General features: G+C 35.7%; 3 protein-coding genes across 3 annotated transcripts; all 3 read right to left on the bottom strand.

Annotated features, from left to right (window-relative positions):
* Positions 1-11,246: 11,246 nt before the first annotated feature.
* On the bottom strand, positions 11,247-13,803 carry LOC106410132 (26S proteasome non-ATPase regulatory subunit 4 homolog). Its single transcript, XM_013850619.3, has 10 exons — positions 13,568-13,803; positions 13,369-13,482; positions 13,174-13,279; positions 12,977-13,091; positions 12,688-12,900; positions 12,268-12,532; positions 12,062-12,158; positions 11,854-11,951; positions 11,698-11,766; positions 11,247-11,613 (listed from the first exon to the last, which is right to left on the bottom strand). Exons 1-10 carry the CDS (start codon positions 13,577-13,579, stop codon positions 11,563-11,565), a joined length of 1,140 nt encoding a protein of 379 aa, XP_013706073.1. The 5' UTR covers positions 13,580-13,803; the 3' UTR covers positions 11,247-11,562.
* Positions 13,804-13,932: 129 nt separating this feature from the next.
* On the bottom strand, positions 13,933-14,874 carry LOC106410133 (peptidyl-prolyl cis-trans isomerase CYP18-3-like). Its single transcript, XM_013850621.3, has one exon. The coding sequence runs from the start codon at positions 14,644-14,646 to the stop codon at positions 14,128-14,130; it is 519 nt and encodes a 172-aa protein (XP_013706075.1). The 5' UTR covers positions 14,647-14,874; the 3' UTR covers positions 13,933-14,127.
* A 121-nt stretch (positions 14,875-14,995) lies between these two features.
* LOC106410131 lies at positions 14,996-25,157 on the bottom strand. Its single transcript, XM_013850618.3, has 32 exons — positions 24,929-25,157; positions 24,677-24,850; positions 24,491-24,586; positions 24,287-24,356; positions 24,074-24,198; positions 23,814-23,954; positions 23,578-23,735; positions 23,268-23,436; positions 23,088-23,186; positions 22,799-22,876; positions 22,659-22,718; positions 22,420-22,577; positions 22,015-22,216; positions 21,781-21,900; positions 21,458-21,543; positions 21,268-21,372; positions 21,001-21,099; positions 20,615-20,703; positions 20,352-20,500; positions 20,090-20,233; positions 19,894-20,001; positions 19,493-19,603; positions 19,309-19,416; positions 19,106-19,216; positions 18,851-19,014; positions 18,271-18,742; positions 18,027-18,134; positions 17,866-17,924; positions 17,346-17,730; positions 15,611-17,149; positions 15,308-15,509; positions 14,996-15,204 (listed from the first exon to the last, which is right to left on the bottom strand). The coding sequence occupies exons 1-32, from the start codon at positions 25,034-25,036 to the stop codon at positions 15,122-15,124; spliced, it is 5,880 nt and encodes a 1,959-aa protein (XP_013706072.2). The 5' UTR covers positions 25,037-25,157; the 3' UTR covers positions 14,996-15,121.
* Between the last annotated feature and the right edge of the window lie 1,721 nt (positions 25,158-26,878).

The raw sequence follows: 26,878 nt of genomic DNA, 5'->3' as shown, positions 1-26,878 counted from the left end.
GTCTTCTCTTTTGCTTAGAATCTTTGATCTTAAATCACCATGCTCTGTCCTCTGTGCTTGTCCTGGTCTGGCTCGCTCCTCTCTTCTTTGTGGGTGTTCCTGACGTCTCTTATCTGATTCCATCTCACGGGAAAATCTAGGATGGTTGTCGGTGTTCCACGCGTGGTTCTCGAAACCCCTGTGCAGATCGCGGCCTCTAAATGGTGCAGAGAAAGCTTCTCTGGCCGCCAGCTCCTCTTTCTCCTTACTTTCCAAACGAACTAAACGGTTAGCTTCTCTTTGTTCTGGGGACAGCTCAGGGCATGTACCTTCTTCATGCGATATTCTTTTGCAGGTAAAGCAATATCGGTGTAGCTCTTCATAAGACAAAGATACTTTGATGATATCACCATTCGCATATCCAGCCTTCCTCTCAAATTGCAAAGGTTCATCAGCATTAACAACAACTCGAACCCTTCCATTTTCGACATCTACCGTATCCACCTCTCCCAAAGCCCGGCCAATGCTCCTATATGATTCATCTTTTTTGTAATGTGTCGGTACTCCGGTGATATTCACCCACAAGAGTAAGGAGTTTGGATAGTCCTCCTTTATCGTTGGTATCCACCTTTCTAAGGAGAAGGTCCACTTATTAAAATGACATGGTCTACGGAGAAGTACTTTTTGGAGATCCTCCTCCTTATCGAAATCAAATTGGAATTTGTTATTCCCAAGGTTTGTTCCTCGTACCCTGCCTTCCACGTCCCAGATACTTCGTTTCGGCATATGTTTGATTAAAGCATCAACACTTCTACCATCCCGATGGAACATCCTTCCAACAAGGGATAGTTTATACTTCTCGACAAGATCAGTGTAATCGAATTCTGGAACTTTTATGATCTCTTCCTTGTCTTGGCTACGTCTGCGGTCATGTCGAGTACTCCCGACTCTGGTTCGATCCTTCCTTTCCCGATACATCGAAACAGCGGGGACCGGTAAGGATGAGACAGCGCCCTATTAGAGGGGAATAGAACTATTAACGTAATGTCGTTTACTTGATGCTCACGAAACCGGGAACCAAGGTATTACGCTACGAAAACAGAAGATAAAACACTGCAAGGGGCAGGAAAATTTAGGAACGAGAGGAGTGTGGTGTAGTCTCCCTCTCTCCTAGACCGCCGGTAAGAAACTAGGTCCTCCGCCTGAGACGGGGTTCAGATCTCGAAATCGCCTTGTCGTCGCCAAAACCCTAGCCGCCTCGTTTAAATAGATAACTGTTTAAGGAAGAGTTGCTATTATATTTTTTTTAAGTTATGAAAAGGTAAATAAAAGTTATACGAACAAAGAAAAGAAACCATAAATGAAGCAACAACCAATGGAGACCCTTTCTTCTACCAAACTCTATTTATTTCTCACTACCCATCTGCTTACCAACCTATATACCAACCTTTCCTCATCTTTTGTCCACTTGCGATGCACATACACATACTGAACATACATATCCATATGCATGCATATGATATACACACAGGCAGTATATACACATACATGGATGCATGAATACGGAAAGGAATATACGAGTTTCATTGAATGTAGCCTCATGCTTGAAATTAGAAATTTAAGAATGGCTCGTAAAATAAAACTTCGATAGAACCCTCTACTACTATCTCCTCTCAGCTCCCAAAATAATAGACACTCCCTATATTGTTTTTTTGTTGTTGTTGTTGTTGTTTGTTATAAATATGGTTTACCGTTTACGTGATCGGTAAGTTGCTGACAAATACATATAACCATATTTGCTAGGGAATTAAAACGGATTAGCGATAGCTGCAATCTGTAGTTAATATTTTGGTGAAAATTGAAGTTGTACGGCACCAGATCCATTGTTCTACAAAAACAAATTGAGGTATGTGTTTAAGTTTGACCAATTGGCTGTAATTCTCTAGTCGTGTAATAGGTCAAATATCGGTATGATCTCAGCCAATAAGATATCTTTAAAAGTTATGTATGATTACCAATTACAAATTGTGATGACTTTACTTGCACTGGCGATTAAGCATGCATGCATGTGATATATCATTCTGGTGACGAGACGAACTTAACGCTGATGGTATAAATAAATACTAGGTTAAGACCCATCAACATTATATATTTAAATTATTTTATGTATTAAATATTTTTACATATTATGAAATAATAAATATATATTAAATAATTAAAAGTCAGCAACTATTAAATATATAATTAAATTGGTGCGAACATATAAATCAATTTTATTAATCTAAAAAATATTTTTTTTATATTTGATAGGATATATAATTAAATTTAAATGATAATAACATAGATAATATATTTTAGTATATTTTTAATATCAATGTCTATTAAATGATGATTTCTACTCATATAGCTTTTTTTTATCATTTGTATCTTTTATAGAAAAAAAATTACATTACTGATAACAAAATTTTCAATGTGAGATTAATGGTTTTAATAATTTATAATTTTTTTAAAAAAATAAGTTGTCAATGATCGTTCAAAACTTTTATCAAAAAAATTGTTCAAAGTAAATTTGAAACTAAAATATTGTATTTTATATGGTTTATAATTTAATTTAAAACGATATATATATTAATCTTAATAATTAATTAAATTAGACTTTTACTTATATAATTTTTGTAATCATTTGTATTTTGCCATAACAAAAATTTTAAACCATGGATCATAAAATTCGAGTATGAGACTTTTAACAGTTTTAGTAATTTATAGCCGTTTGTAAAAATTCAAAATATAACATATACATAAAAATCTAAATTTTTATTATATGGTTATTGTGGTTGTTTAATTTATTTAATAGTTTAAAATTAAACAAATACGATAGAAGATATACTATTTTTATCAAATCTTTATTATTTAAAATCATTAATTGCCATATATAATTTAGCCACATTAGGTAATTCCGTAAATTTTATTTAAGGAAATAATAAAGTACATTAATGATGAATTTATTGTTAGTTTAATAAAAAATTTATTATATAATTAGATGGACCAACATATTTCTCTAATGATTCTAAAAATCATTTTATTAATGACATGTGGCTACAAAAACAAGTTGTAATGCTTCTCAAATAATATATAGGGGATTCTCCGATTACAACAATAAATGAACCAAACCAAGTTTTGGTTGAGCGATTACATTTCTAAGTTACAATCATCAATCTATAACTCGATAGGAGATATTGAAAAAAAAAAAAAGATATTGAGAAATGAACGAAATGGAAGAGAGAAGTGGTGAGAATTGAGGATAAGGAAAAAGGGTAAAAGGACAAAACAAATGACCACACAAGTAGTGAAGAAGACCGCACCTGCCTCTTCTTCTTCTTTTTAAAAAAGCTTATATTTAATCATCTTTTTCAAAGGTGGTAGGTAGATGCAATAGAAGCTTCTATTAAATTATTTTATTTTATTAAATTAAAGAAGCTTTTATTAAATTATTTTATTTTTTATATATATGTCGATATAATTAAACAAAGTTCTGATCAAAAATAATTATTTTGAAAAAAACAACTCTATCTAATATATTTTTACATGGAAAATAATATGCATCTAATCTTAGTCAATTTTATTAATGAATTTACACAAATACTTTTGCTTTTAAATATATGGAGCAAGCTTAGACCTATGTTACATGAAAACGGAAGCGGGTACGCAGAAACGGGTACGTATATATTAACATCGGAACCCTATGCAAGCATAGAATCAAGATTTAAAAAAAATTTAGGAAGCGTCTGTATATCCAAATATATATATATATAAACATAAAAAATATTTTATAAAACTTAAGACTAAAGATATATGATTCAAAATAAAAAGTCACTTATTCAATTTTAATAATTTTCCATTTAGTTGACTTCATATTTTAATTATAAAAGTCCTAACAGATTAAGCTTATAAAAAATTATCAAACTAAATATTTTTAATAGTTCAAAAATATATGTCACAATATATTTGAATATATATATATGCACTATCTCTTATACAAATTATTATGCACAAAGATAATTTATAGTATTAGTTCTGATATTTGCATATTTTGTTTTTTATTTTAATACTATTAATTTTGGATTTTATATACAATAAAAACATAATTTTATATTTTATATTTATTCATGACACTGAATTTTAAAATGGAAGCATAATTCTTAAACAGAAAATGTAAGTTTTCAACGTGTTTTTAAAAAGATATTTTTGGAAGCGCGAATCTCACACTGTCAAAATTCTTTTGTAAAAACCAAAACATATTTATTTCTAAAACGAAGACTAACCAGTCTCAGCTATTCCAAGTTTTGCTATGGCTAGCTTCCGGCTCCCCAAAACTCTTCTCAAAAAACTAGCGAGCATCATGGCAAATTTCTGGTGGAGCTCAGACCCTAACCAAAGGAAAATCCATTGGGTATCATGGGAGAAGTTATGCCTACCAAAGAATCTGGGGGGAATGGGGTTCAGAGAGCTTGAATGTTTCAACCAGGCCATGTTAGCCAAACAGGGATGGAATATGATCACTCAACCGGAAGGACTCTTGCAGTCCTTTCTAAAGAGCAGGTACTTCCCAACTGGTGATTTTCTATATGCAGCAGAAGGGATTAGACCTTCTTTTGGCTGGCGTAGTCTATTACATGGAAGGGCCTTGCTGATCAAGGGATTGCAAAAGAGAATTGGCAACGGTGAGAACACTTGTGTATGGACGGACCGATGGGTGAATGACCCGGTTGAGGGGCTGAGAGCTCCTTGGATGATGAACAATCACTTTGAGGTTAATCATAAGGTAGCTTCTCTTATTGATAACACTTCGAAGAGGTGGAATGTGGAGGCTCTACTTCAGGTCTTTGCGATAGGAGACATAGAAATCCTTTTGAGGAACCAGCCGGCTGTAAACAGAGAGGATTTCTATGCTTGGAAATTCAATAAATCAGGAAAATTCTCTGTGAAATCAGCTTACTGGCTCGCATGTGATACCAAGACCAGGGAGAATTGCCCAGAGATGCTAGCTCTTCCCTCTTTGAACCCTCTCAAGGACTCTATATGGAAGGTACTCACTGCTCCGAAAATTAGGATCTTCATATGGAAATCCTTGAGTGATGCAATCTCAGTAGCGGATTTGCTCAGCTCGAGAGGGGTGAAGATGGATAGTCGATGTCAAATTTGTGGGAATGAGGGAGAATCGATTAATCACTTGTTGTTTCAGTGCACCCTTTCTCGTCAAGTGTGGGCTGAAGCAGGCATTCCACAACCTGAATTTGGCTTTCATGAAACGTCTATCTACCAGAACATCTCGTACCTGGTGGACTTGAAAAAGAGACGGTTGGGAGTGAATGAGAACAAAAGAGCTTGGCCTTGGATAATATGGAGGATTTGGAAGAGCAGGAATGAATTTCTATTCAAAGGGTATGAGTGGTCTGCAAAGGAGATAGCTCAAAAGGCCTTTGAGGATTCGGAAGAGTGGTTTTTGGCTCTGACTATGGAGGAAGAAATAACAAAAGCAGAACCTACTCAGGAGAAGAGAGAAAACTTGAAATGGAGTCCTCCACCAAAGGACTGGACCATGTGCAATATTGGATATGATTGGAACAAACATTCTCGAATCTTGGGTGTGGCCTGGGTAGTAAGGAACCACAGAGGGGTGGTTTTATTTCACAGTAGAAGTTCCTTTGCTCAAATCCCAAACAAGGAAGAGGCTAGACTTCAAGCCATTCTATGGGCAGTGGAGAGTATGGCTAGTCTCAAACTTAGCAAGGTGGTTTTTGCAGGTCAATTTAAGGAGGAATTTGAAGCGGTGATGAAACCTATGGACTGGCCATTGTATGCGTTTCAGAGCGGGGAGATCTCAAAGGCTTTACTGGCGGTGAAGGATGCTCAACTATTGGTAGTTTATCGAAATTCTAATAGATGTGCATCCCTCATTGCTACAAGTGTAACCAGAGAAAATCGTCACCAATCCTATGTGGCTTCGGGTCCTCCTTGTTGGCTTTTTGAGTTGTTCGTGAATGAGAGCAGGTTTTTGTAATCTTGATTGTCTTGGGGTTGAAGTTTGGAGAGATCAAGATTTCTAGTTGTTTTGGGATGGGGTTTGTTGGTGTTGTAGTTCGATGTTGTATCGTTCCCTTCCTTTGAGAGGGTCCATATCTGTGACTTTTTATATATAATCAAAACCAGTGTTAAAAAAAAAAAAAACGAAGACTAACCAGTCTACTAGGTTAATAGTCATATGACTCGTATCTAATAAATTTAAACAGTCACATCCATTTATTATTGAAAAAAAAGCAAAATAAAAGAATAACCTTCGATTGATAATTTATTTACGTATATGACATTTTGTATACGTGTCAACTTGACAGTTCACCTCAGCTGTCATTTAAATCTACCCTTTAGTATCTAGAATAATTACAATGAGATGCCATTGGATTTACTTCCATCCCTTATATATTATTTGAGAAATATTACAACTTCTTTTTGTAAACACATGTCATCACTAAAATGATTCTTAGAATTATTAGAGAAATTTATTGGTCTATCTAATTATATAATAATTTTTTTACTAAACTAACAATAAATTCATCATTAATGTACTTTATTATTTCCTTAAATAAAATTTACGGAATTGCCTAATGTGGCTAAAGTATATATGACAATTAATTATTTTGAATAATAAAGATTTGATTAAAAAAATAGTGTATCTTCTATCATATTTGTTTAATTTTAAACTATTAAATAAATTAAACAACCATAATAACCATATAATAAAAAAAACTAAATATGTATATGTTATATTTTGAATTTTTACAAACGGCTACAAATTACTAAAATTGTTAAAAGTCTCACATTCAAATTTTATGATCCATGGTTTAAAATTTTTGTTATGACAAAATACCAATGATTACAAAAATTGTGTAAGTAAAAAGTCTAATTTAATTAATTATTAAGATTAATATATATGTCGTTTTAAATTAAACTATAAACCATATAAAATATAATATTTTAGTTTCAAAATTTACTTTGAACAATTTTTTTGATAAAAGTTTTGAACGATCATTGGCAACTTATTTTTTTTTAAATTATAAATTACTAAAACTATTAATCCCACAATGAAAATTTTGTTATCAGTAATTTAATTTTTTTTTATAAAAGATACAAATGATCAAAATATATATATGAGTAGAAATCATCATTTAATAGAAATTAATATTAAAAATATACTAAAATATATTATCTATGTTAGCATCATTTAAATTTAATTACATATCCTATCAAATATAAAAAAAATATTTTTTTGGATTAATAAAATTGATTTATATATTCGCACCAATTTAATTATATATTTAATAGTTACTGACTTTTAATTATCTTATATATATATATTATTTTATAATATGTAAAAATATTTAATACAAAAAATAATTTATATATATAATGTTAATTCAGCGCAATGCACGTATCTTAATCTAGTTACTATTATTTTGCGACATACATATTTTTCGTATGGTTTTAACGTTTTCTCTGTGGACCCTTACCTTCAGCAATCAATTTCAACAAGTTAATGGGTTTGTTCGTGAGAATGAAACGATCCAATGTTGTGACTTCTCTCCACAACAAGAGATCATAAACTGCTCCCTTCTTTTATGTTCCAAACATATTTAATTAACGTTCTACACATTTTATAATCAGGCAAAGCTTTTAGCAATACAAAATATTTAGCATATATATGGACACCAAATAATATAAGATATATATATATATATATATAATATATGTATGTATCTACATACGTTTTTAAAGTGGACCGGACTTCCATCTATATGTAGACCGGACCAAACAATCCACCTCTAACCTGATTAATTTTCACATTTCACTTTCAATTTATATGGCAACTAAAGATACCCAACGCTGAATAATTAAGTGATGGGTTATATATATTCAAAATCGTGTTAGAAGTATAGTTAATAGGGTCTCCAAAAATTTAAATTAGGTAATTAATCAATGTCAAAATATGATTCATATAGAAAATTTGACATTTGTCTTAATGTAAAGATCTAACATATATATAGATATAAAATTAGACATATGGTATTTTAGATTTATTGGTATATATATAGATTCCTTAAATATTGTCCTATTTAATTCGTATGCCAAAATTTATGCTAAATTATAAATATAACATATTTAAGTGTTAAGTCATGCGCAAGAATAAATCTAAACTAATCTTTGTTGTTATGTTAATAATGTAATCATAGCAACTCAAATGGAAATACAAATCAAAAGTTTACTTATATAAATTCATTATTGACTAATCACACAATCACGGAATTTGCAATATCATCGCCATCAATATGTAGCTCGTGCCTTCACCCTATAAAAAGACACGAATGATGTGATACAAACTATACTTCTCCTCAGAGAAAACATTTTCTACATTTCTTAAGGTTCGTGAATAGATATGACTGAAGAAAAAAACCTAATCTCCTTTTCCTATATTTTGATGTCGATAAGTTCTGAATTTTAACATATATATATTTTCTAAATTATTTTATTCTGCGCAAAGCGCGTATCTATAGCTAGTATATATTATTTTAGTGTCCTAGTTGTGAATCCGCGACTCTTTTGTCTTTCACTATCTTGCTCTAAAAGGGAAGAAATCAAATTCGTGTTAAAACTTAATTGGTCAAAAAGTCTAACGATGGCACTGGTCTACTTGATAGTTCATTTTTCTATGCAATATTTTTGGCAATTCCATTAGTAGTGTACTTTACATATACGTGAATGGTAAGGTTTGCAACTAGAATACTAATATCAACATTTAAACGAGATTACCAAAAAAACGAGTGAACAATAGGGCGGATGAGTTTTTAGTTTTCTTTTGGTCAACTAAAGGTAGGAGTGGGCAAAAAAACCGAACCGAACTGAGTTAAACTGATTCAAACCAAACCAAAGTCTATTTCAAACGATTCAGTTGAATATTTTCCCAACCCGAATGGTTCGGATGTGTTTTTGTAATTATTTAAATTAAAAATATTAGTAATACCAATATACTAAAATTCTAATACTAAACCACATATTTTCTATTTTTTATTGATTAACGTATATTCTTCTAACTTAATATGTAATCATCAAAATATTTCCTTTAAAATATGTCATTCATTGGATGCTTTTTAATTTTAATGATGTTTTTTTTTTTTACTTTAGTTAACTTTCATTTGTTTTAATTCTTATATATACTCTTTGTGACTTTTTAATGGTTTTTGTTTGAATTTTATATTGAATTTAGTTCACATAGTTTATGTTTATATAATTTATGTTGTAAAACATAATTTCTCAAGAAGAATCTAACTAAACTGATCCAAAAAATAAATCGAACCGAATACAAATCAAACAGAATACAAACCGAACCGAACACAAACCGAATCTAACCGAACCGAATCCGAACCGAGAAAATAACCGAAGTGTCCACCCCTAACTATAGGGCAGAAGAATTAAGAATAGTAGAATACTAATATCAATGTTTAAAATAATGAGAATTCGGCCAAAAAAAACCTTAACTTTCCACGAATTGCCAAAAGAAACATGAACTTTTGGACTGACCAAAAAAACACCAAACTTTCATTGACTTTAGAATTAATTAACAATGTTTTCGCTGACTTGCCAATTTAGCACCCCGTCAACAAATTTAACAGAAATATTTAACTTCGTTTATTGTTGGCGTTAAGTGAAACGGCGTCGTTTTCAAATGAGATGAAACGACGTCGTTTTACATGATTTGAAATTAAAAATATGTAGACCCCTGGATTCGAACCCAGGTTGTTTGGTCAAATAGCAAGGTCTTTTACCACTAGGCTAGTGGAACTTTCAATGTACTTACTAACATGTTTACTTTTATTTGATACTGATTGAATATAAAAAAATTCCCTAAAAACTTAAAAAGATCTTTAAAATTCCAAAAAATTGAAAAATAAGAATTTTTTTATAAAATCAATTTTGAAATTAAAATTGAAAATAAATTTTATTTTTCTTTTTAAAAAATAAAAACTCTTCCAAAATTTTCTATAAAATTAAAACGAACTTTAAATTCCAAAAAAATTGAAAAAAATAAAGAATTTTTTTATAAAATTAATTTTGAAATTAAAATTGAAAATAAAATTTTATTTTTCTTTAAAAAAATAAAATTTTATATTTCTTAAAAAAGAAAAATCTCCCAAAATTTTCATAAAATTAATTTTGAATTAAAATTAAAATATTTTTTTCTTTAAAAAGTCAAAAAGTTTCCAAAAATTTCATTTTTTAAAAAAAAATCTAAATTTTTTAAAAATTATAATAAAATGCAAAAAATTAAAGTTACAATTATCAACTTTTTATGTGTGTATAATTGATTTCAACTTTTAGCAAATGTATTAAAAAATTGAAAATTTTGGAAGATTTTTTATTTTATGAAAAGAAAAAATAAAATTTTATTTTCTATTTTAATTTCAAAATTAATTTTATAAAAAAATTCTTTATTTTTTCAATTTTTTTGGAATTTTAAAGATCTTTTTAAGTTTTTAGAAAATTTTGGAAGAGTTTTTATTTTTTAAAAAGAAAAATAAAATTTATTTTTTAGAAAGAAAAATAAAATTTATTTTTTAGAAAGAAAAATAAAATTTTATTTTTTAGAAAGAAAAATAATTTTTTTTATAAAAATCTTCTTTATTTTTTATTTTTTTGGAATTTTAAAGATCTTATTAAGTTTTTAGAGAATTTTTTATAATTAATATGTACCAAATAAAAGTAAACATGTTAGTAAGTACATTGAAAGTGTGAGTAGCCTAGTGGTAAAATACCTTGCCATTTGACCAACCAACCTGGGTTCGAATCCAGGGGTCTACATATTTTTAATTTCAAATCATATAAAACGACGTCGTTTCACTTAACGCCAACAATAAACGATGTCAAATATTTCTGTTAAATTTGTTGACGGCGTGCTAAATTGGCAAGTCAACGAAAACATTGTTAATTAATTATAAAGTCAATGAAAGTTTGGTGTTTTTTTTGTCAGCTCAAAAGTTCATGTTTCTTTTGGTAATTCGTACAAAGTTTTTTTTGGCCGAATTTTCAAAATAATAGATTAAAAATCTATATTATTGTATAGGGCCACGAAATTGGTTGAGGCGATCCTGCTAGTAGGGTCTTTAAACTTGGCTTCAGGCTTCTTTATCCCAATGGGTGGTTGTGTGTTACCTTAAGTGGGTTTACAAAATATCTTCACTGAAATTGTATGTACCTCTTGCCGATTTGGCTGGTTTAAAATCTGTTTCTACGACTAGACCGACTTGATTCAACGATTTGTCCAAGGTTCATGACTAACTAAGCCACCGAATTTTTTGAACCAACTAATAACACTAATGAAAAAGCGAGAGAACAAACAAGGTCACAAGGCAGAGAGATTAATAATACAAGAGTTCTTCATCAGTCCCAATATGATCTCTCTATCAAAACCAAACCAAACCAAAGAGATAAACAGGAATTTTATTGAGAGCCATCATGATACGTCTCGTCTCCTCTTCACTTCTTCTCATCCTCACCTTTGCTACTACTCTCTTCCTCCTCGTTACGCTGCAAATTTTAACATATTACATAATCACAGAAATCTTTGTTTTATCGACCGACGAAAGATGTTCAAACCAATGTAAGACGCACCTTTGATTCGTCTGGCAGAGACGCTAGCAGCGCTTGAACCGCTGGATCATTTGGATCCACCCCTGGAAGCTGTGTGTTCACAAACTATTAGGACCAATCCACTTTTCTCTTACATTTTGTTTGTAAAAATCTTGACTTTATCAAAGTAACGCTTACCGATGAGAGAACAGATGATATGAAAGCTTGATCTCCTAAGAGGTTTCCAGCACCCATAGCTTCATTTGACTCCTCCCCACTCATTGACATTTGAAGAGCTGCACAAGGTTCATCACAAATATAAGGATCACCCAAATGAACCGAATCAATCTTCCGAACGATCCATTTACAAGCCACAAATATGATTTTACCACACAAGTCTACTCACCTAAAGCCAAGTCCTGGTCCTCATTCGCCGCTTCTGACATGTTTACATCACCTACGGACATAGCAATTGCCTGATTTAGCAATGCGTTGTCCTCATCCTGCCACAATTTTTTTGATAACAAAAGAAGTGTATGATAAACAATGTGCCTAAATAAATAATAGTGCTTTACAGAGAAGGCAAGGCACACGAAAAGGCTAACATCTAACCATTGGTTCAGCGTTCTTCTCAGTTGTCCTAGCAACCGTCTCCTGCGAAGCAGAAGCCCCATCTTGGTCTTTCTGACCTGCCTCATCAGCTGCCTTCTTAGCAGCAGCCTCTTGCCTTGCTCTCTCCTCCTCCATGGAGACCCGAAGGGCAAGAGCAAGCTCTGGATCGATATTTGGATCAACACCAAAGTCAAAGTCACCACCGGCTGCAGCTGCAGCAGAAACATACCCAGCTGCACCCTCATCACCAGTGAATACAGGTGTGCTGCAAGCAAAATTAAGAGTTACAGATCAGGAAGATAATTCCACTAGTAAAACCATGATAACAACACTTGTCAACTCTACATAAAAACAACTAGATCAAAACAAAGACCTAAAGCAAACCACAATGTTTGAAGTCGAGGCAAGGAAGAGGGGTACCTGAGGAGGACATCGGAGAGAGCATTGGCAGCAGAAGGAACATGAACAATGTGGCTACCATCGTTGTTATTGACAGCAGAAAGGAGGGCCTCCAGTTTCAGAGGCTTATCCTGATCGTCATCTTCACCAAAATTGACAATGTCAAGAGAGACACTATTCTTTTTGAGCCTTTTGCCAACAACCTCCAAGGCCTTCTTTTCATACTTGATTGGGCTAAAAAAATGCAGAAGCACAACACAAACATGAGAAAACTATTACATACTATGCACAAAGACAAGAAAGAGAGTACCTTCCAGCGAAAACAATAATCCGTTGGCGTTGATTCTTGTTTTGGCGATGCTTAAGAGCAAGCTGAGCAATCTGGATGGCTGCCGTTAAGTTAATCTCTCCTCCAACATCGAGGCCTAAAAATAAAAAAAGTGTCAACACAAATTGATTCCTTGTAGAAAAGCAACCAAACCAACTTCCAATGGCTTTGATACATACCGTGCATACAGGCCAGAATCTTGCCAAGATCAGAGGTAGGCGTCGTCAAAACTCTAACTCCTTTCCCTGCCATTGTCAAGATCCCCACCGTGTTCTCTGGATTCGACTGCGATTGCGAAACGAAAGATCCCCCCCCACCCCACCAAATCAGCACAATCTAAACAAACCCTAATCGAATCCAGCGTTTAATATTACCTGGGTTTTGGCACCGCAGAGAAGATTGACAGCTTCGGTTTGAGCTTGTAACCTAGAGGGTGAGTAATCTCCGTTTCTCATCCACTCGGAGTTGTCGATGCATATCATTGTCGCCTACGCACCAAATCAAAACATTCAAACACAGTGATCTAAGTAAGAATCAAACAAGGAGATCAACGAACGAAGAAATCCAAATCACCTCCAGAACCATCTTGAGAAGCTTTTTTTTCTTCTTCAAATTGTGTCGTAGAGAGAAAGTCAGGAGGCACACTTCTTAGATTTGGACCCGACCCGACCGATAAGCACTAAATACCCCCCTTCCTTCCTTTTCTAACTTCATTTATACAAATAATTGTGGGTTTGAGGCCTGTATTTACGGGCCGAATAGGCTTTAGGTAGATTGCTTAGTTTCAAAACTAAGACAATCATCTCTCTGCAACACCCATTTCATTTAAGCCCATATCACACCCGGGGTAGATTAAGAAATGATATGATTAGGCCTGGCCTGGACCCAGAAACCCGAACCGGCCCGAAAATAAATCAGATTTATTGCAAGATGTTCAATATTTGTAAAGCTCTTTATTTATGGTAGTAGGTAATTAGGGTGACGAGTTTCTCTCTAGCAATCCAAAAGACTGCCATGAGAACACACACCAAGCTTATATGATGACTACACATACAAACGAGACACCAAACATATATAACATAGGACAAGGACGCTGACGCTATACTTATAATGAGGGATGGATGAGAGATCATCTAAGAGAGCTGTCCACAATCGGCGATAACCACCGGCTTCGACGGCTTTCCAGACGACGATCCCACCTTCTCGATCGCCTTCACCACGTCTAACCCTTCCACCACCTGCCCGAACACCACGTGCTTACCGTCAAGCCAATCTGTTTTTACGGTGCAGATGAAGAACTGAGATCCGTTGGTGTTAGCTCCGGCGTTCGCCATGGAAAGGTTACCGGGACCGGTGTGCTTCCTCTCAAAGTTCTCGTCCTCGAACTTATCACCGTAGATGGACTCACCTCCTGTCCCGTTCCCGGCGGTGAAATCACCTCCCTGGCACATGAAATTGGGGATCACTCGGTGGAAGGAGGATCCCTTGAAGTGAAGGGGTTTTCCCTTACGCCCCACTCCCTTCTCTCCAGTGCACAGAGCTCTGAAATTCTCAGCCGTCTTCGGAGTCTTATCCGTATACAACTCCATCACGATCCTTCCCGCTGCCTGGCCGTTTATGCTTATATCGAAGAAAACCTTTGGGAACGCCATTGTCGATTAGATCAAAAACGCAAGCTTTGTGGATGAATCAGCGACGAGGTCCTGATTTATAGTGGGAGAGTGGCCACGAGATTGATACACGTGGAAAGATCTCAACAGCTGCTAAAGACTTAACCGTGGTTAAGTTACACATCACGAGAATTTACAACCAGAAAGATGGATAACAATGATTTATCAAAAGCTGAGCATATAGAATAAGAAGAAGGATTATTCGGGAGTGCACTTTCTGTGGTCTATAATGAGAGAACCAATCAAAAGAATTTGTTGAGAGGTAAAAGCGAATAAAAAATGAATGCAACAGCGTTACGTGACGAACGGCCCAAAATGAGTGGTCAGCATGAGCCCAACATTAAAGTTTATACATGCATAGCATCTAATATCTTGACTTACATATGGTCAATGCTCCAATAATACAGTCACACTGAAGAACAAACAAGCCTCCATGTTAAAAAAAAAAATCTCGTACCTATAGCAATCCAGGATACAGAAACACAGCTATTTTCTTCAGTGAATCCATAGACGGTTCCAAGTACGCATGCGCTTCTGCAGCTGCTCATTAGAAATAAGCATATGTTAAAAAACACCAGCCATTTTTCTACACCTTGCTACTAAATTGATCGTGCATTTCTAAAAATCAATTGATTGTTACCACCTTTCACTAGCTTTTTGAAGTCTTTTGAGAAGTTATCCACACGGCCAAAGACTTGATGGATCCTGCAAACCTGAACTACACAGAGTTCCAAATATAACGACTTCTCTGTTATTTGGAGCAACAGGAGGCACAGCTTCTTGACTTCATTAGGAACCTCTTTGTAATTATCACAAAGCTCAGCGACAATCGCTGTGGCTTGGTCCTGCATTTTAAAATACAATATTGTAGTACTAGTCGTAGAAAAAAAGGGTTAAAACAAGGGTAAAAACAGAAACACCGTGCTTGTCCTCTGAGTTATCATACCTGTAGACCGTGCAAAATCTCCGGCTCTGGAAGCTCAGGGAAATGAGCAAGATCTACATATCCCACTTCATCTGCCCGTTTAACTACACCTTCTGCTTGTAAACATAGAAAATTCAACAAGAGAGAAGCCACTCTATAAATCTGTACCGCAACCGAGTCTGTAAAGTGTGACTGAGGAACAGATCCAGGTTGCTCTGTCGTTTGCCCCCTAACAACTAGAGCAGTCGAGATTGATACAGCACCGAGCTTGGGTTTCCCGACACAGACTAACGGTGCTAGAGCAAACCATCCGTGTTTGCTGTTGATAACCGACTGTCTTTTGCAGGAATCAAACTCTTCTTTCACTACTGGAGGGCATAACAGATGAGATGTTATGATATGAGACTCTCTCAGGCGTTGACCGCCTTTGCTGATAAAGGCCAAGAGATGTATAGTCATTTCTCTTAATGGAGAATCCATCTCCTTCATAATCTTAACCCATGATCTCCAATGGCTTGCTAATGCACACATCAGAAGGAGAGTATGCTCGGTTTCTCTCAGATAAGCAAGGGATGTCCATGTCCGTTGAGTTCTTGCTCTCACTTTTTCACGATCATCAGAAGGGAAATCCGGCGCAGACAGATAATAAGAGATCATGTAACCTTTCTCTGAGAAAAAGTAAGATATTACACTCTCCACGATATCCGCACCCACAGAAACGGATCCTAGAGAATTAACAATCGCCGTAACCACAGCTAAACCGAGTCCCCACATATGCTGCGGTTTTTCTTTCTTATCTAGCAGCCCGCCCTTTTCATCGTCAGATACCAAAGTAGATATTCCATCTGGCAAGTCAATGAACAAAGCTCTTAGAGTCGAGAAAAATCCGGAATTAAGAAGCATCTGAGCACCGTCATGAACTTGAGCAATAGTTAAGAAAAACTTCATTATTGCTGAAACGGATGCCGAGGATTTCTTATCCTGAAGCTGCAGTATAACATGCTGCAAGCGGAGATGACTCTGTATAATTGGGAACCATGTCTCTGGCGTCAAAAAATCTCTGAGAATCAAGTCTACCGTGGTCAGGCAGAGAGTCAAGTACTCGGGATTCCCCATGAAGTTGCAGAGAAGGGGTAATAATCCAATTGTCGCATCAGATATTTCTGCAAGATCTCTGGCTGCCATATGTCCCATCTCACTTGAGTTTGAGCTGTCTGAACCAGAACCCACAACCAGAAGCAGCACCTCAAGCAGGAGGTTTACCGTCTTCTTTAATATAGCATTTGAATGCCTCAAACTACCGAGGATTTTAAGGCCTGGCCCAACATTTCTCAGGACAAGTGCACAAACAGATGATGGCAGATTTTTCTTTCCCGATTTCAAAAGGCGGGATAGCAAGTCTGCTTGTGCTGTGAGTATATCGAACACAATCTTGGGGGCGTCCCAGAGAGAGGCAAGTGAATCAACCCTGGAGGAGAATTTTTCGCACACTTCATCAATGCTTGAAAGAGTGACCCGAGCAGGGACTTTCCTTTCTACAGCCACACTGTCTTCAAGAGACTGCACAAAAGGTGTAGGGTTTATAAGTTTCTAAAGCATGAATTAAGACATGCAACTTTTCTAGGGTCTACTGCGTTTGGTTTAGTTATCAACTAATATGTTAAATGGAAGGACAATCCAAAGCCATGAATGTACATGGGACAAGTCATATTAAAGAAAGGGTCGCAGCATCGCTATTTAGAACAAAGAAACTTACATTATCCTCGTAAAGAATCAAGACGGATATCAGTGCATGCAAAGCAGAGACCTGCGAAGTTGAGATTAAAACCATCGAGTTTGCTCTCTGCATGTAACTCAGCATTTCCTCTGTCGTTGCTTTAGATGTCTTCCACTCGGAAAAATCCCAAATAGCAGTACCTAATTCTGTTCGTATGTGCTGAATGTCAAACAAAATATTGTCCCCCAAAGCCATATTTTTGTCTATATCAGTACTCTGTTTGTATTTCTCCCAAAATCCCGACTCAACTAGAAACTGGAAAAGCTCTTTGAATGGACCAGTTGGGATATCACGACCCTCAAGTTTCCCTTGCAGATGACAGTATAGGTCGCTGAGAATCATAGGCATCAGCTCCTTCCCTCCACTAGCAATAGAACCCAAAAGATGATAAGTTGATAATATAATAACAGGAGAACGAATGGTTAAATATCACAAGGAGTAGCATGGTTCCCCTCGTAGAATTCTTAAATTTAGTAACAACGTATAAAACAATTCTTACCTATAACCAAGCTTTGAATATTGTGCTAACAACTCAGAAAAAGCAGGTTGGGCACAAAGCTGTCAACAGATTGTTACACAAGAGAATCCGATTAGACAAGGCCTTCAAAATTATGTCGAAGAGACCAACAATATAATTTGATTCAAAAGAGAGGAACATACCATTTCTGAAATGACTTTGATCTTCCCAACTAAAGACATAGACAATGCTCCTGCGCCAGATGTTTCCAGTTTCACAATCAAATGCACAATAAGTAAAACGGCGGCAACCTATCATTGCAGAAATGAGCAACTTAGAATCACTATTTCTGAAAGGTGGAGCACCTAAACGAACGCTGCGAAGTGTGACAAAACTCTACCTACTGTTGTTGTGCTAAGTAAAGGATATGCCAGAAAGAAGACGAACCTTTGATTGTACGTTTATTTCAATTTCACCATCTAAAGATGAAACTGACTGGATAAGGCCATCTAAAACAGACACATCACACCATTTTGAAAAGATATCCTTGGGATCTGAAGCAGCTGTCAGAGATAATTTGGATGGTGAGACAGCTTTATTTGTCTTCTCTTTCTGCTCCAACCATGATTTTTTAAGTGACTCCGCAAACAACAATTTCTTGTTCAAAAACATGTTGCACGCCAGAATTTCCAAAACAGAAGACTGACACTGATATTTCACATACAACTTAGAGATTTCTTCCTTGCCTAATCTTCCAACTGACGAATCCTTTAGCTTAGACACCTGGGATATGATGTTGGAAAATTCCTGCCACAACCTTTTTGACGCCTTGAATGGTTCCAACAAATTCGCGTATTGGCCAGCCTCTTGCCAAAGGGTTTTGAGAAAACCAAGTAAACTCAGTAATATATCCGGGTATCTGGAGTACGGGAGACCATCAGCATAAGTATGTCAGGAATACATGTATCTTATAGAAACTCGGTGTAACTAGATAACAGATTGAAATATATTTCATCCTTTAACGTACCTATTGACAAAATCAGTTGCTCTCTCAACATGCTGCAGGATAATGTGCAATAATCGAGATTTACAAGCCAATTCAGGACCTGAGGAAGTCTCTTTGTCTGACTGTTTTAATTTACCAGCATCTGAGTCTTCGCTTGAATCAAATAGGGCAACTAAAAGAGCAGGCTGAAAAGAAAGAAACTCAGTATGATGACACAAACAGAGATTTAAATAACCCCTAAGGCTTTTAACAAGAAAATCAAGAATTGGAAGTAACCTGATATCTTGCCGCAACAGTTAGTAGTTTCATCGTGGCAATGACTAGATCTTCATTTGGTTCCGATGGATCAAGTATGATCTGGCTAACCGAAGTTCTTAAATCTGTGATCTAAAAAAAGCTAGAAATTGATCTATATGTATATACAGCAGAACATAGTAACATACCAAATGAACGAAATAACAGAGAGATGCAATTCTAACCTGTTTATCGTCTAGACCAAAGCCTGCTTTGCTTATTATATAGAGTTGTGATGATTCTGCCATGGCATATAACTTTGAAAGCACTTTAGCAGCACAAATCTGGATAGTCTGCAGGAAACATTTGATATTTAGACATGTAATTGAGCAAAGTATCAACTTCTGCGAATTTGGATGAAGTTCATACAGGATTCCGGAAGTAAGATATAAACGATGTGATAGCTGCCACGACTGGGATTGGTTTAGATGTAGAAGACAGCATAGTTTGATGAAACACGGGAAGACCAGAATCTGTACTCTGCAACAATTAATAGCAAAATATCAACTTCCACAATGCCTGGAAGGGAACAAGTATAACCAACCACATACATTTCAGTGAGAAAAAATACATTCCAAAAACTATAGCTGACCGAAGCAAAATTCAATGTATATGAGTTAAATTTGCAAAACTAAAATAGTAAGAGTTTACTCAAGATCACCTTGAAGAAATCTTTCGAGCGTACTTGTAAAGTAAACAGTTGCTATTGTCTGTTATAGGATGTACTTGTAAAGGTTTTAACAAGCCTAGAGACGAGACAACACTTTTACCTGAGAAGATTGGGAGAGCGTGATGTCTAAAACATCCAAAACAGAGACTATCGAAAGTTGCCATCCTTCAATCTCTGCTGGTTCAATAAAACGGTGTACACGAAGGTTCTGTTGCAATGATGCGGAAAAGGAAATCAATTAAAGCATCTTAGACTAGAACTGTAGAAAAAAAGTTTAATCCAGAGCATATCCAAACCTCTAAAGTATGTGCAGTCGTACAAATGATTCGGAAGAGAGCGTTGTGAACAGAGGCATCGTTAAGCAAGATATCAAGGAGAACATCCTTCAGCTTGGCGGAGAATTTACTGAATCTGAGACACGTTTTCATCACTTCAATGACCTGGAGTACCCGACCCAAAAAAAGAGAAGATATCATAAGAAATTAGCTAGGAAGCCATTGACTCCAATAATATGCCCGGTAGGTAGTAGAAGAGCGGGGCGGGTAATTAGCAAGGTACCTTTAGTGTCACATTCCAACGTATATGCCCATGATTGTATTTCCAAGACTCATGACTAACAAGAACATACTGCAACGAGAAAACAATTAGAGCAAGTACTACGTCATTCTCCACTCCCCCCTCCACAAGCTGCATGGTGAATTCCAGAACTGCAATATACAGAAACAAATAACGTTAAGTAATAACGGCGACAGTTTAAATAAACAGAGAACCGAGACACTCATGCAGATAACACATCCAACAATATTCTACGACAAACTTGCCTGATATGACCAATGGGCAGCTTGTATCATTCTTCTCGCAATCAATCAAGATCATTTTTGCCAGTTTCCCGGAGAGCGACCAAGATCCACTTTTTGTATGTACAACAACAGGAAGAGCAAAATGTTGTCATACCATCAGAAATTAGAATGCAGCCAGAGAACTCACAACATTATGGAGTAAAAAAAAAGTAAATTCATCCATCTACGCCTAGTTTCTATGGAGAGTGTAACACTCAGGAAAAAAAAACTAGTACTTTTCAATAGTGAGCCTCTTATAAATTAAATAAGTATGGTAAACTTCCATGGGTACGGCCTATAACTGGGTACATTTGAAAAATCAACAAAATTATAAAATAGGACATTGTATGTGATATTTGTGGTCCAACCTCAAAGAAATATTGTATCCACTGTCTGGGACGCCTGGCCCTGAAGTCATGTCAAATATATTTGCCTTTAAAACCATGGGAGCAACATTTGATGGGGAACTGTTCAAAGAGAAAATCAAGTTAGCTAGCAAAGTTCCCATAGAGCTTATACCAAATTCTAACGAACATTATATGACAAGATGCTGTACATGACGGTTAATAGTAAGGCAGATATTTGATAAAAAGGCATATTAGAGAATTTTTTTGATAACCAAGACAAGTAATTACCATCGCAACAGCTTAGCTAAGATATCAATAGCCATTGCCATCATAGCTGCACCGCTAGAGTCAAAAGTCAAGCTTCTGACTGAATTGCAAATTATGTCAACCACTCTGTAAAAATCACAGAGAGCACTCTCTTTTAAAGCATCCAAAGAACATAGCGTATTAGGAAAGAAATAAAATGCAAGTACTTCACCTCACATCACTTTCCAGCTTCTCATTCATGTAAGATTCATTAACATGAAAGAAGTGACTGATATTCAGTAAGGAGAAACATACGGCCTGACATCAATTAATAAAACATGGTCATGGTCAGAGAAGGAAAAACAAGGACGCATATCTTTTGATAGATAAACATACAGCCGTAGGGCCTTTGATTTAAATTTTAAGAAAATGCTCCGAGAAGAATTGATTCAAAGCAAGATAAGGCCACAGTCTATGTCATGGTGTACAAATACTACAGCAATCCATACTTCATAAACCTCGATTAAAGAAAATAGGATGGAGCAATGCAGTTACCTTGTTAAATGTTACCATTCGACGAACCAGCTCGAGAATCACAAAAGCTTCACTATTGTTACCAGTGTAGAGTACATTGGCCAAATGGATGATCAACAGTGTAGCGCCGGAGAGTGAATACTTGGAAAAGAAAATGTATTTCATGAATCAATATTTCTCAAAATAAACCATTTAATAGCACTAACACCAAAAAAGAGAGAACACTGGAGAATTTGTCTTTGAGATATCATTTACCTCCCACCGCACAAGGCCAGTGTTTTCATTGATTACTCTCAAAATTCGCCCACGGGTATTGCTGGGAATAACTAAACCTTCAAGACCTGGAATTTGCAACGGCTGGGAAGTTTCAACAAACTGGGAAGCACCATCTACTACAGAGTCACTAGTAATATCAAATAAGGTTGATATCCCGACTGATTTATCCAGAAAGTTGTATCTGCACAGAGAAAGCATAGCAGATTACAGCAGGATGATGGTTGGAAACCGTAAATAAGAAAGTCTTTTGTGAGGCAACAAGGGAAGCTTAGATGATGTGTACAGAGTATCCTGCCTTTATGCAGAACATTGCTTTCGTCCAAAAAGAAAAGTTCCAGAAAAAGTACATAGGTGCACATAGTATATTGTCAGATTACTACTTACACACATTCGGCAGGCCAACTTCCTTCACTCAGGGACGACAAGAGACGAATGAATTCCACACTTCTGAACGGGAATTCACTCTCCAAATCAAAGAGAAGACACCGGATAGGGCCATCAACAGAACTTTTTCGATCCCAAAACTGACTACAGAGGGACTCCTGAAAAATGGAGGCACACGATAAGCATTTATGGATGGGTACCATAGAGGAAAACTTTAAGATAACATGCGAAAACCAGACCTCTCCTTGATAAACCTTGCAAAGGATTTCCAGTATTAACTCCAGATTGGCATCTTCCAGCTGCCAGAATGTTGAGATGAGTAAGATTCTGAAACAGTCTACAAATATATAATTCATTATCCACAGTGATGGAGTTATACCTGAATATTGATCTCATAAGACGCAATAAATGATGAAATAAAAGTCCTCAAGACACTACGAAAGCCAGAGATTGGTCCCTGAGAAAGGTTTAAAATAATGATGAATCAGCATAGGGAAGGATGACATGAACAAAGTTTGAAGAGGCTAAGTAACATAAAACATTATTTAAAATATAAATAAATGCCGAAAAGGAAAAATGCCAATGCTGAAAAGGAAAATGCCAATGACAAAAAAGTAGAAAACACACTAAGCCACGCTCGGTAACTGAAATTTAATCTCTCAACTTACATCGAAATCATTCAACACATTACTTTGAAGAACGCCAAGGAAATAGCTCAATGATGCTGCCTCAAAAGCTTGATGAACATAGCTCACGTGATCTATCTCCTGGTTGTGAAGAAAAACTAATTATATACATGAACTACGTGTGTCCTCTGAATGGAAAATGGAACTTTCTCACTTTCATACCATCAGGAAAGGAATTTCCTCCTTCCCAGGAAGTGATGAAATAAGACACAGAAATACTGCCCATGCAAGGACTAGAGGTCCTGCTTCTTTTACTTCGAGAGTGTTGAGGCTAGAGATTGTTGCATCCATCTCTTGGACATCAATAATGGAAAAAACACAAGGGCCAGACCTTATAAGAAAAATATAAACTTTAGGCCATATCGATAGATATTCAGGGGAAAGTAGGATAAGGGAAATCGCTGGTTATGTATCATGTTTGAAGAAAGTTAGCTTTCTCGTGCAGTGTTCATGAAGAGTTAGATAAACAAACCTGAAAGGCAATCCGTCATGAACCATTTGTAACAAATTCTCCATATCCAGCGTGTCGATAAGAATCATCAACAACTGAATTTTTACACGGCATGCAGAATGCTGTGCTTCAGCTGACACCGCCAGCTTCCAAAAGCTATAGGAGCCCAAAAGAATTCCCTGTAGCACAGCACTTATGAGTTAACAAGGTTGGTTACTGAAAGCGGCCTTGACCATGTGGCAAATGAAACAAGATACCTTGTATAAGGAACACAGAGTTCTCCATCTTTCTCCATTACAAGTGTGAAATGATTCATGGTAAAGAAGGAAAAGAATATCCAACACCAAATTGTCCTCAATCAGTGTCTCCTCCGACCACAAAGTAAATAGATTGACATCCTACAAAAGTTTTTGTTTGTAAATAAAATCTCATTTGGACCGGCAGTGGTAATTGGAATAACAGAATTAGAGCCCAAAATCAGTAGAATCCAAATAATAAGCTTGATCTGAAGACATACCATGTGCTGTGGAAAAGAAGAGGAGAAAAGGTTGTCAAGAACTGACGATTGTTGTTTTTCAAGCCCATCCGAGATAAGCTTAACAGCTGCGTCCCTAATAGTACTTTCCTCTCTTGATGTATATACTATACAAAAAGCCACAATCAGTAATGACCATATTTGTTAGGAAATATGAAACTAGGAAAGATATTGCATTCCAGCGGAAGAACTTACAAGCATGGGTGAGAATACGCTTTGTACACTTGAGTAGGCACTGGCGCTCGATGTAATACTGAAGCAAAATCTTCAAAAAAATAGAATTGGAACAGAAGGAAAGCAAAGGTGTTAGCAAGAAAGATGAAGATATAAGGGGGTGCAATCCTAACAGCTTACAAAATGATAAGTTTGAAAAGGAAGTAGTAGTAGTAAGGTGGTAACCATGTCAACGAGATCTTGAGATACAGAGTCAGTTGTTCCATATTCCTGCTCCGTACATCTTTCCACGAGGATGTATGATTGGATTTCATCTAGATTCTGTCACATTTTTCAGAACCATATCAGATTTACTTATCTAATCATATGCCATTTTACGGAACGATATGTATAATTTTCGTAGGAGCTAACCAGATGAGAGCTGATTCGAAGGGCTTTTTGTTTGAGGTGGGGCTTAATCACCAAACGGTGCTCCTTGATCTTGACTACATCCGAATCCAAAGCGTCTTTTGATTTCCCACTCGGTGGTTTGAACATGGACAGAGTGTTAACGAACCACGCGTGGTTTTCCTCCAACTTCTCCGCCTGAATTTGAGATATCAAACCAATTTAGCACACAAAGAATCGCATACATGAAGGGGGGAAGGAAGAGAGATGTTTTACGATGGGCTGTGGAAGTTCATCAGAGAGAGATGCATTCTCCAGCGAGCTCAGAAGAGATCCAAACGAATCCCACCATAGGGACGGATCGACCGATTTAGGGTTCGCCATTGAAACAAACACCACTCCGCCAGCCTGCTTAAACCCTAGAGAGAGAGAGAGAGAGAAAAGTTGAACAATTGAGATTTTTAGATTTTCGTTTTTTTCTTTTTCTTTTTCGCGCTTTTCAGACGTTGTTTTGTGAGAAATTAAAATAAAATATCACACACTTTGGGCCCTGAATTATATCACTATAAAGGCCTAAACCCCCATTTGAATGTTTTCCTAGAAACCCATATACAGTTTTTTTTCTTGTTTTGGATTTTTATATCCTAAAAATATTACTACCATACATATATTTTCAAAATTAAGTAAATTTTTATAGTTTCACTTTTCTTCCTAGCTAGATCATTTATTCAAAATCTAAACGTTTCAATTTCCATTATCCAAAACGTAAAATTATAAATTTATATTATTCTCAAACAACAAAAAATGCGAAATTACAAATGCATGCTAAAACCACTCATTTGATTTCGTTTCTTCCCCCCCCCCCCCCCCCCCAAAAAAAAAACTTTTAGTTTTTATATGCTGATGAGTGATGTGATACTATTTCAAAATAATTAAAATTCTATTTATATGTACTGAGTTTCGAATAACTACACTGATGATCACCTTAAGCTGATCATCTTCATCGTCACATAATAAAAGAGAAAGGAATCATTACCATATTATTGCTGGAACACATGTATAACTCGAGAGAAAGTTAAAAATACTAAACATGCACGATAATACTGGAAAAGAAAAACACGTAGATTACATATGAATGAATATACGTATTAATATCTCAAGGGTGTGTCGGTAACGGAGGCCATTTGCCGAACTTGGGGTGGTGAATGTATTTAGGAGGAAGAGGCGGAATCTTTGGAAGTGTTGGAAGTGTTGGAAGTGGTGGACATGCATGGCTTCTTTGGAATCACCACCGGCGGCACGTAGATTGGTACCGGTGGAGGACACAGCTTCTTCGGGATCACCGGTGGTATATAGATTGGTGGACGCTCTACTTTTTTTAAATTCTAATATACTAATAGACGGGTTCAAGGAAGCCGGTTAATGATGCTCTTAGGTGAAATACATAAATATGTGAACTGTATATGGCCACCGTGGGCGTGGTTCTTCTCGTTAGCTATTTCTTTTACGGTTCTTTTTTTGGCTTTGCTAGTTCCGGTCTAGGTGTTTTCTTAGGTATGAGCTTGTTCGTATCATGAATTGTGTTTCATGTAAGTTTTTCTCCACTATAAGACTGCATAGTCTTATCTTGTAAACGTTTGTTTTAATTTAAATTTGAAAGCCCTTTTTTTTAAAAAAAAGTATATGGTTCCACATTGATTGAGCAATCATAAACTGTTTTATGTGTAGTATATATATAAAAATAAGGGGAAAAAATCAAACTAATTAATTGTTTTATAAATTTGAGACGTATGCAAGAAAACATCCTTATTCAAGTAAAAAAATGCAAGAAACATTCAGATCAGGCTGGATGTTCCGAGTAAACAAATAGCGTACATAGTTTATATTAAAAAAAAACTCACAGATATGTCATATATGTTATAGTAGAAGTAAATACACAAAGAAAGGTTGATGAAGTCTTTGCTCAAAAAAAGAAAAGAAAGGTTGATAAAGTCCAAATCAAATTATACGCATGGTTTGATATGAGGTGAACAAGTAGTATCAGTGTTACGCTTAACAAAAGGAAAACAATCTCATTTGATAATTTGTGAATTGGTTTCTGACAATCAATGATGGATGTCTCTATGCGTGCAACAAATTCACTGCCCACGTCTGAAGCTAACCTTATAGGGGCATGATTATTGGGATCCTTGCTCTTAAATCCTTAATACACATATATTTATATGT

This window comes from Brassica napus, chromosome C7, assembly GCF_020379485.1.
Source record: "Brassica napus cultivar Da-Ae chromosome C7, Da-Ae, whole genome shotgun sequence".
NCBI classification, from domain to species: Eukaryota; Viridiplantae; Streptophyta; class Magnoliopsida; order Brassicales; family Brassicaceae; genus Brassica; species Brassica napus.
This window is presented reverse-complemented; position numbering and strand designations above follow the sequence as displayed.